Source organism: Hipposideros armiger, unplaced genomic scaffold (assembly GCF_001890085.2).
Source record: "Hipposideros armiger isolate ML-2016 unplaced genomic scaffold, ASM189008v1 scaffold_144, whole genome shotgun sequence".
Classification (NCBI taxonomy): Eukaryota; Metazoa; Chordata; class Mammalia; order Chiroptera; family Hipposideridae; genus Hipposideros; species Hipposideros armiger.
The window spans coordinates 2,255,932-2,266,953 of NW_017731494.1; the positions used below are offsets into that span (position 1 = coordinate 2,255,932).

The window sequence follows — 11,022 nt, forward strand, 5'->3', positions numbered from 1 at the left end:
AAGCAAAATCTTAACCAATTTGAGGCAGTTTGTAGGGGAAAAAAAAACTACAATGTTATCTAAAATATTTTGTTTTAACCTATTGCTTTGATTTCTTTCATTCATTTCTTGTGGTATAGATATTTGGACCAGTGCAGCAAATCTTGAAGTTTAAATCTTTAGATGATGTTATCAAGAGAGCAAACAATACTTTCTATGGCTTATCAGCAGGAATCTTTACCAAAGATGTTAATAAAGCCATTACAGTCTCCTCTGCTCTGCAGGCCGGGACAGTGTGGTAAGTGAAACCTTCAAATATTGCCTTTTCAATCTTAACTACATTAACTGGTTACTTTGAACCTTTTCAGACTTTGATTTTTCATTTGGAATCATATGGCCTGATGCGATTGCTACCTTAACAAACAAACAAACAAAAACAAAAATACCCTTACATATGGGAAGAACTTTAGAAGGGTATTTTCTTTAATCCTTTCCAGCCTCCTCCAATTGCTTGCCCAAAATATTTTATTGATGTTTGAATAATATAAGAGTTACTAAGTAATTTCTAGGCACTTGGTACTATGCTATGCACAAGGGAAATAAAAGCTGTATTTTTATTAAGTTAATTAGATAATAAGACTGTATGTATTTGGTGCCCTTACATATGCAGACATTTAATTCTTACATCAGCATCTTACTCTGGGATTATTAGAGATGCCTGAAGGTCTTAATTTGGAAGAATATATTGAGTTTTGAGGTGCACGTCCCTCTAATTTTTTACCTAGTTTCTATCTCAGTTTTTTATGTTTTTTTTAAGTTTATTGGGGTGACAGTGCTTAGTAAAGTTACATAGGTTTCAGGTGTACAATTCTGTAATACATCATCTATATATCACATTGTTCATCACCCAGAGTCAGTTCTCCTTCCATCACCATAGATTTGATCCCGTTTACCCTCATTTACCACCCTCCTCCCCCGCTTACCCTCTGGTAACCACTAAAATATTGTCTGGGTCTATGAGTTTTTATTTGTTTGTCTTGTTCCTTTATTGGTTTCAGTTTTGTATCCTAACATATCAGTGAAATCATATGGTTCTCGACTTTTGCTGTCTGACATTTCACTTTAATTTAGAGGATATAAATGCTGAGAATGTGCCTCTCAAACTGTTTTATCCCCACTTAGCCCCCAGTCCCTGGACTGCTTCGTTGGTCATTTTTGCCCTGTAACACCTCACTTTATGCTCTCAGACGTGGCAACAGCCCCACACTATTCCTTTCCTGATAATGTCACATCAATTGCAGTTAAAAAATTTTTAAACATTGGAAAGTATTTATCCTTAATACACAGTCAAGCTGTCTTCACTTCTCTTGATAAGTCCAGAATCTGTCTTCCTAACCAATGAGAGAGTCATCATTTAGTTAATATGTACTCTACGCGAGGCACTGCACTATATTCTTTACGTTCATTATCTTATTTTACATGACCACTGTTTAATTATTTGAAATTTACCAATGAAAAAAATGGAAGCTTAGCAAGGTTAAGTAATTGATCAAGATGACACAATACATGACCGCTGAGATTCAGACCTATTTCAGATGCTAAAGCAGTGACTCTCAACCCTGGCTGTACATTAGAGCCGTCTGAGGAGCTTGAAACATATATAAACTGATTGGGGGTTGGGGAGGATGTACATTATACCTACTAATTTTATCAGTCTCTGTGATTGAGTCTGGGCGTAGCTCTTTTATTTCAAGAGTATTTTTAAAAGCTCCCATGTGACTCTAGTATGCAACCAGGACTGAAAACCACTGCTCAAAAGCCTGATTCTTTCTATAATGGGGTGTTTTCTTTCAGAGACTCTCAAATAAAATGAAGTGAATTCTTCTTAATCAGTATGGCTAGTAATTAATGTAGAATTATCCTATAACAAAATCCAGCATTGCTACTGTATAAGTGTATATTATCTCCATTTAATACTTACTACATACCAAGCACTATGTGATGCACATTCTATACATCATCTTCCTTACACCTTGAAACAACCCTATTAAATATTATCATACCTATTTTACAGAGGAGGAAACATATGCTTAGAGAACTTTCCTAGGTAACTTCCCTAGTATTACCCAGGTTCTAAGGGGGAGAGCCACGGTTTGCGGGCACCGCACACCTCCCTTTATAACATAAAAAGATCATAGAAAGAGAATCAATTAGCAAGGCTGATCATTTTTTTTTTTTTTTTTTTTTTTTTTAGCTGAGCCATCCCGCCACCTGTTGGCAGCTCACAGCTGCTCAGCTCGGGCTGACTCGAACCGCTGTTGCTCAGAGCTCAAACTCTTGAGCGAGCTCTTAACCAACTGAGCCACTCAGCCGGCCCAAGGCTGATCATTTTGAACTTAACAGTTTTTGCTAACTGAATATTTCTCAGTCCTTGGTTTACTTATACGAAAATAGTTTCATTTCCAGTGTAGAGTCAAAAGGGCCATACTCATTTTCTGTGCTTTTTAATAAAGACAAGTTTCAGGTTTTTGACTTTGGAATAACAGAATGTTATATGCCTGCTTGATTAAAAAGCTTGTTATGACATCATTGCGCTCAATAGTGTGGAAATCCCCAGTCAGGAATTTCTCTATTAAAACAGAAGCAGCCATATTCTAATCACTATATGTCCTAAAACATAGTACTATTCTGGCATTATTCCAGACATGGCGGCTGCTTGGTGTTTTCAAGATAACTATTGAATTCTAGAGTTTTGGGGGTTTTACCTATAAATTCAAAGTAATGATTTGATTTACAGTTGAAAGAGCAGCTAAACAAAGCTGAGACAAGTTGTCTTTTGAAAATGTAAGTTCATTGAAGGAACTATCCTCTAGCAGCAGAGGCTGGATAAGAACTCTGTGGTCCAGTGAAAATATGGAACTCTGGGAATTGGGTAGTAAGTACTGTAATTGAGAAAAATGTCTGAATTTTATCTCAGGATCAAATTAATAACCGAACTCTTACAAGCATAATACAGTTTCTCTAGAAATCACACTGTTGTTCACCTATTATAGTAGCATGAAGGAAGGAAAAATATTTTTAAAAACATTGTTTCTCATTTAAATAATGTTTTTCCTCTTACATATAATGAGAATCACATAATTATATTTGGCTGTTCACTTTGGCCATGAAGAAATTTAAAGCTAAACAAATTTTAATATCCTCCATAACTGTATTCTAAATTTCCCTCCTTGTCTTGATCTTTTATCATAAATTTTAAATTTTAATTACTCATGTTTTTGTAATTATATTTGTTCAGAAGTATGGCAAGAAGTAAACAAATTAATAATAAGATCCAACTCCTGCCAAGGCCTCAGTTTAAGCAGTTATTGAACCAATTAATGAAAAAAAGTGAACTGAGTAATATGATACATATTACAATTGTGAAAGAAAATTTATTCGAACCTGCTAAGTACACAGCTCTCAAGAGAGTTATAAAGCTTATTGAAGATAGACAGTAAAGAACACCGAGCCAAACAAACTCGTCACTAGCAAAGCATACCCTTCCTCCTATGGCATACTGGCTAGTCTATCTTTTTTAATTCAAGCTATAACTTCTGAGGAACACAATGTCCTACCAAAATGGCTATCCACACACAGAGTTGTTCCCTTCTATTTGTTTCTAGGCAGTATATATACATACATATACTTCTGCAATCTAATGTATAGTGCTACTTTCTTTTTATCATAAAGAGTATATTGAAATTAATGGAGTTCTTAAATAGCTCCCTGAATTTCTGAAATTCTAGATTTAGGAGTGATTGCATAGGTTAAATGTGATGTATATTGTACTTCTTCTCTTTTTAGGGTGAATTGCTATAGCGTGGTGTCTGCCCAGAGTCCCTTTGGAGGATTCAAGATGTCTGGAAATGGACGAGAATTGTAAGAATAACTTTCTATTAAGATAAATACTTATCTCGATAAAAATGGTTGTCACTCCCAGGGAATTAATCCATAGTCACTATTTGAATTAAACCTGCCTCTGTTCCTTCCTTGAGATTCATACTGCTAACTAGCTTTTTAAATGCTGGATTTACCCCATAAGTACAAAAAGGTATAATGATAAAAGAGAAGTAAAACTTATTAAGCTCCAACTAATCGTAAGGGACCATACTCAGCACTTTACATGGGTTATTAAAATATTGCTTACTTTTAGAATTGCTTGCTGTATATGTGAATGTAATCTATTTTGGAAACATTTTCAGAAAGGAGCTAGAAACTACAAATTGGTGATTGTAAGAAGTATACAAATATAAGAACAGTCTAGTTATTTGAAACCTCTCAAATAGGTAATTTAAGTGCTTTTATCTAAAAAAGAAAATTCAGTGTAAGAGAAATGATTCTCATTTGTTGAAAGCAATGATGTAGAATCTAAAATTTTAAATTACCTGAATGAGTTATTTCAGGTTTAAATCTAAACTGAAAGGGAAATTTGACTATGGAAAGCATGTTTTATAGTCATGATTAAATTGAGAATGTATATAAAAATGTATTTATGAACCTTCAGTTGCTTGTTAAATCAGGGTATATAGAATTTTTTAAATGTGTACATATGTATGTACACATAGAAAGTAGTGGCAATATGTTTGCTTAATTTTGTTCAATCTATTTTAACTACTTCATTTCTTAAAATTTTCTTATATTTATCAATAAATTTCAAAAGCCATAAAGAAAAAAGACATATCATATACAAACTTTATGGAATCAAACATAGTAAAGTTTCTCATTTTATACATAGCAAGTAAAAATAAGTCTTAGTTTCTAAGGGTCATGCATGCATGAAATAGCTACATACTTTGTCATTTAAATAAATCAGCAAAATTACAATGAAACAACTATCTTTGGAGAGCCAGTAAAAAGAGGAAATGGAAAAAAATGATCGTTCCTCTTTCTCAATATACATTTATTAAGTATTTGTATAGATATAAGGTCCAGGGAACCCCAGGAATATGATACCATGTCCTATCCTTCATATAATTGTGGTGGCAGGATGAATATATAAAATATATATATATATAATGCACCTGCACACACTATGAAATAAATGGTAGTAGACTGGGAGTTCATGCCTCATGGAGGTCGATAAGCAGTTCAAGTGCAAACTGCAGTATTAAAGGACAGAAAATCTAGGCTCCACCAGAGTATAACATTTATGGCATCTCTCTAACTCACAATTTTCATCTGCCCAACAAGGTCAGCATTTGTGGTGGGGACAGTAGTGGGACAAGAAAGTACAAGGCCTATGAACTCTTTCCATGTTTAAGAATCTATGGTTATAACCCAGTGGGAATTCAGTGGTTTAAAAACAAAACAAAACAAAACATAACAAAACTTAATGGCAGTTGTTAAAATAAGAGAAGACCTCACAGAATTTGGCTGGCTGGTAAAGATTTATGGGGGTGGAAAGTATTATTTCAGACTTAAGTAGGATACAAATTAGGAAGTCTTGAATTCAAGGAAACTGGATTATATTTTATTAGTGGAGCAATGAAAAGCCATGGATATCTTTAGAATGTTGTCAAAGAGGTAGAGAATGGCAAAAGATCAATCAACCCATAAAAAGTGCATGGCATAGTAAAGAAAACATAATTGGAGATTAATCAATTTGCATTTGAATCTTGACTCCATTGCTTGCTAGCCAGGCAGCTTGGTTCAAGTTGCATCATTTTTGAGCTTCCATTTTCTCCTATTCAAAACAGAGGTGTTAACATTCTTCTAAAGATGGGTATGAGAGGAAAATAACATACTGCCTGTTTATTCTCCAGCATTGTAACTGTCACAAAGTGGGAACACAACAAATGGTTTCTTCCTGTCCTAGTTCTTTTTCTTTATAATATCCATTATTGGGGAGCCCCTTGGCAAAGCTAATTACTTGTACAAAAAGCTATAACAAAGATTGGATTATTTTAAAGGATAGTTAGTTCAACCCTGGCCCAACTATCTCACACATTTCCCTAGGAATCCTGAAGATAAAATAATCAAAAGGGATAAAATAATGCTGGTAAATAAATGCTGGTAAAATGAAATAACTAAAGTAGGCCAAACATGTCAATTTTGTTTAACTCAATTTGGTCAAATTTTGAGGTCAAGACATACAGAAATCAAATGGGAAAGGAATAGAAAACAGGAATCACCCTTCAATATTTCTTAAAAATCTGGAATGTGGTCATAGATAATTTTCTTTAAAAAAAAAAAAAACAAGGCCTCCTTCCAGACCTACTAAAATAGAATCAGCATTTCAATCAGGTCCCAGGTTATTGGTACATTGAAGATTTTAGACGCATAGAACTTGTCACCCACAGACAAGTAAAATACAGAGAAGTGTAAACAGAAGTTTTTGTGTTATATCATACACATAAGATATTTATAGGAACCTTAAGGAGCAGGGCTAACTTCAGCCTGAGTGTGACAATAATCACACTGCTCTGTCCTGAGAGTTTCAAGTGTCCATATAACTCAGAACACAATGGAAAGCCTACCGGCAAAAATCATGGGCTAATTTATCTAACTTTGTGAGATAAAATACATACAAAAATATTATCCTTTAATGGGTTTCAGACAACTGAGGCTAAACCCTTTAATTACTTGGAAGAACATGCTCATTGAAGCTTTTCGAAGGCATTTTCAGAAGCTTAATGGCCCAAGAAAACAATCAGTGTAAGAGGATTAGGTTACCCAGAAGAAAAAGATGTCTTCTACATACCTGCCTACATCACCAGAAGGGAGGGGTGGAAAAGATCAAGCTCTTTTCCCTCTGTAAGCCTACATGTGCATTAGTGTTATGATTTTAAAGGTACTCTTAGGTATATGTAATTTAAGCCTCCGATCAAAACAATGCAGAGAATAACTGAACTTAATCTTTTTAGTTATCTTTAACAAAGGATAAATCACAGTCAGTTTTCAAAACTGGTAGGAGGTCTCAATAAACCTGATAACAAGATACCAGGGTCCTAATGGATTGGGTTAATTCCTGATCATTTGGGTTAGAGCTAAGAGTTATATAAGCAAATGGCAGGCATTGAAAACCCAACAACCACAAAAAGTCCAAAGGCCTGAATTTAGGCCAATGAACTGTCTCCCCTTCTTAAAAACAAAATAGACAAACAAAAAAGAAAGAAACTCTAACACTAGGTCATTTTTTTCCTTTTTTTTTATTTTGCCAAGAATCAAGAATCAAAAGATACTGTTAAAACTACAGCTAGAAAATATTTTGCTTCAAGCCCTATTAGGGCATATTAGAATGAAATGGACACATGATCATTTTTAGCCCTTTTGTCACTTCTGGGTCAATCACACGTGGTAAATAACTAAGCTAAGCTATCCTTTAATTTACCAGTTTTTCTGTGCTAGACTGATTATATATTATTACTTCTCTCTTATACTATGTCTGTCTTATTTATTTTAAGCTAAACTATAAATAAATTTTATGTTGGGCTGATTGTGTGTGTGTGTGTGTGTGAGGTAAGCTCTTTTATAATCAAGTAGAATAATGTCAAAAATGGATAATTCCTGTGAAAATCAACTGAGTGTACATGATAATTTAAAAAGCAAAAAAATATATATATTCCCTACAAGGCGATTTATGTAAGACTAAATATCTTATGATTGGCTACCAACTCTTTGAAATGCTTCTGTACACAAGAAGTATCTTCCATTGTCCCTAGCCCGATAAGCAAGAACAAACTTGTACCAAATTATGAACTATAGCACATTTGTATTGCTATGTTAAATTCTATGGTTTTTCCCCCCACTCTCTCTAGGGGAGAATATGGTCTCCAGGAATACACAGAGGTTAAAACAGTCACAATGAAGATTTCTCAGAAGAATTCATAAAGAAACTACAAGAATGGAGAGAAGAATCCTCAATGGCTAAGCATCTCCTACAGCCGCTAATATATTATAGTGGGTTTTAAATACAAAATTTTTCTTTTCTTGATTTTTTTAAACATAAGCTAATCATATTAGCATTAATACTACACATAGAATTCTTGACATGTAGCTTATACTGAAAGAATCATTTAGCTTCTGTTAAGTGACCCCTAAGTCCTATCTGCAATAAAAAGGATGGATTTAGATGCAAGATCTCTCTAGCTCCAGAGTAGTCATGTGCTTTTCTTTGTAGCTACTTGTCCAGAATAATCAGTTTATAGAAGAGGACCAGTTGTCGCTTAGCTCCTTTCCATTAATGGCCCCTTGAAATACTGAAGATATTTGCTAACTGCAGAGTAGATGTGCTCTGTTCCAAGTAGTTGTGAAATCCTTGGAGTTCGTTGAAATGTTTCCTAGAATATCATGTCTGCTTGTCAAATGAAGTAATGCCTGAAATACTTAGCTGTAATGTAAACATGAAGCTTAATAAAAACAAACTTGCATGATTCTTGTTAAGTTTGAATTTTTAAAGTAGAAGCTTTCCTTATAGTGATTTCCTCTCCCTGTCACTCAAAAACACTATTACTTGAGCATAAAGATGCAGTTAAAAATAAAAGTCTAATCTATCCATTCTCCAATGGGTAAAGAAACATATTTTGTTTTCCAGAAGAATTCTTGAAATCAATAACAAACATTTGAGATAAATGGTTTCAGTCCTTCAGCAAGCATTTACTGAGTCCCTATAAAGTTCTGGAATAGAACACCGTTAGGTGTTACAGGAAACAGGTGAACAATGGGTGTTCCATTATCTCAAGGTGCTTCAATTTAGTGGAGAACAAACACAGCCTTCCAACAAACAAACAAAAAAACAAAGCAAGCAAGAAGGAAAGAAAAAACAATGGGCACATAAGGGGAATGCGAATTCTAAGAACCGTTAAGAGTGCATGCAGTAATGTGCCAAAGTGGTCGGGATGCCCTCTAACTAAGGGAATTAGGAATGGCTTCATGAAGGAAATTGGTCTGGATATGAACCTTAATTGACGATTGATTTGTAGTGAATAAAGGGGAAAGAGTTTCCACAACATAGTCGCCAAGGAACATTGGAAAAATTTTGGGGAAAATGTTTATATATGTAATATTTTCCCCTCGTGGAGCTCAAATTGTATATTGGCATATTCCAGGTTCTGAAAAATCCTCCAACCCATTTAGTCGCATTTAATACACACTTGCTCCCCAAGTCTATTTAACTGGAGAACTTGCCTTCTCCCACCCTCATTAAATACCAATTAATACTAAGGAAACCGTCCCTGTTGGAAGACGCTTTTCTATGCAGTGAGGTGGCACTGAGTGTTCTGAACTGAGATCTGGGGGTGAGAGGGGCGTGGCTGGAACAATGTGCTCTGTGTAAAACTAAGCGGACCATACTTACATATTTATGCCCTCTTACAAAGAGCTTCTGTGTGGGCTCCCACGTAGATAAGTCAATAATCTTTTGTGTATCACTGTGCATATTCTAAAATATTCTTAGTTCAACAACTTAAATTTTAAGTCTAGTAATCTTTAGGATATCATTTTTTTTAGATTTAGATTTTATATAGATAATTTTATCATTTCACACTTATAGATACTTCAGTGGCACTGTTATTAAGACATTATAATAGCTGCCACAGTAGAGTGCAACAATGTGCAAACAAATGAAATTCATTAGCTTCTTAGACCTGAAATAATTTCAACTCTGATTACAAGCATTTCTCAAAATTGTGTGGACCTATAAGATTTGCAATCTGGACTATCTTGCAAGTTTTGGGACATAATATATTGTTTTGAAAATGGAAGAACTCAAAGTCTTAAGGAGACCTGAAAGATCTTTGTACAGTGAGTTGGGAAAATATCCAAATGCAGAGGAGGGCTGTGTTTTCTGAAAACCAGACAGTGTCTACATTTTTAAAGATGTGTTTTAAATCATGCATAAATAAATTAATAGGGAGACAAATCAATATTATAATGGCATCACACCAGAACATTTTAAATGTATAACAAAGCAGGCTGAAACACAGAACAGGACAAAAAGCCAGAAGCAAGTTTAAATATTTGAAAATTAAATCTTCACTATATAAATAAGACATTACAGGTTTAAACAGAAGTATCTGTTTTATATTGACTTATCCTGAGCCTGCAGACATTATTTGTATTCCTTTTCCTCCAATTTATAAAGCCATACTGGCAATAATTCATAAAACCTTGAAAAGCTACAGGATATCTTACTAGCCCATGTGCTATAGGAAAATAATAAGAAATTTTATCGTGAAGAATTCAGCTCTGCAGTCACAACTGTGGTCTCACTGCCTTCAATATCCCCATGATAGAAAGCATTTTCATCTTCAGGAATACCAGACTAAGACAGAAGTTGGAAGGAACTGTTCAGGAAGAGGCAATGTCAAAACTCAGACATGGATTCTCAAATGTCTAGTGTCCTTTTATTCTTTCAGGATACATGCAGAGATTTATTCTGAAACAGCCAAAGAGGAACGGGTGGGGAGATATTTTCTTAAATGATTGTGGCCACCTGAAAATAAAGCTAACTCAAAGTAGAGAATCTTAGCTATCTCTTCACATAATTAAGGAGGGTATAATAAACCCTAAAGTCCCTTTTCCTGGGTAGTGCATGCAAACTTTTGAGCATCTAATTTCATTTGGACTTTTAGAAGTACATTAGAAGTACATCAACTAAACTCTTATATTTTGGTGGCTTTTTCAGAGTACATTAAACAACCAGGTTATGTTTTCACATGAAGCACACGTTCTCTTAGAATTTCATTTGCTGATTTACTTTGGGACTTTTTTCTGTTCTCTGGAGATGCATTTGGATCTTCCCATTTTGATAGTGAAAGAATATATAGAAAGGAAGATAGGAAACGGTGGCTATATTCTCTGGATACAAAATTCAGTGACCGCCAGGAGAGTATGAAAGCTTACTCTTGTAATATGCTGGGACTGCGCTATTCTGGGAGATATGCTGAGTGAAGGCACAAACACGGGTGAAAAAGCTCAATTATCACTTCGACATTCTGTGGGACAGTGGAGTGTCTCTCTCTCTCTCTCTCTCTCTCTCTCTCTCTCTCTCTCTCTCTCTCT

General features: G+C 34.7%; 1 protein-coding gene and 1 long non-coding RNA gene across 2 annotated transcripts in view; one reads left to right on the plus strand and one right to left on the minus strand.

Annotated features, from left to right (window-relative positions):
* ALDH1A1 (aldehyde dehydrogenase 1 family member A1) overlaps positions 1–8,395 on the plus strand; it is a 53,370-nt gene extending 44,975 nt beyond the window's left edge. The window contains exons 11-13 of the mRNA XM_019650692.1: positions 120–277; positions 3,826–3,900; positions 7,779–8,395. Of these exons, the coding sequence (XP_019506237.1) occupies positions 120–277; positions 3,826–3,900; positions 7,779–7,851 (306 nt within the window). The 3' untranslated portion in view covers positions 7,852–8,395. The remainder of the gene's footprint in view (positions 1–119; positions 278–3,825; positions 3,901–7,778) is intronic.
* Positions 1–11,022, minus strand: part of LOC109387017 (uncharacterized) — a 75,393-nt gene that overhangs the window by 24,463 nt on the left and 39,908 nt on the right. The gene's annotated exons all lie outside the window — the stretch shown is intronic.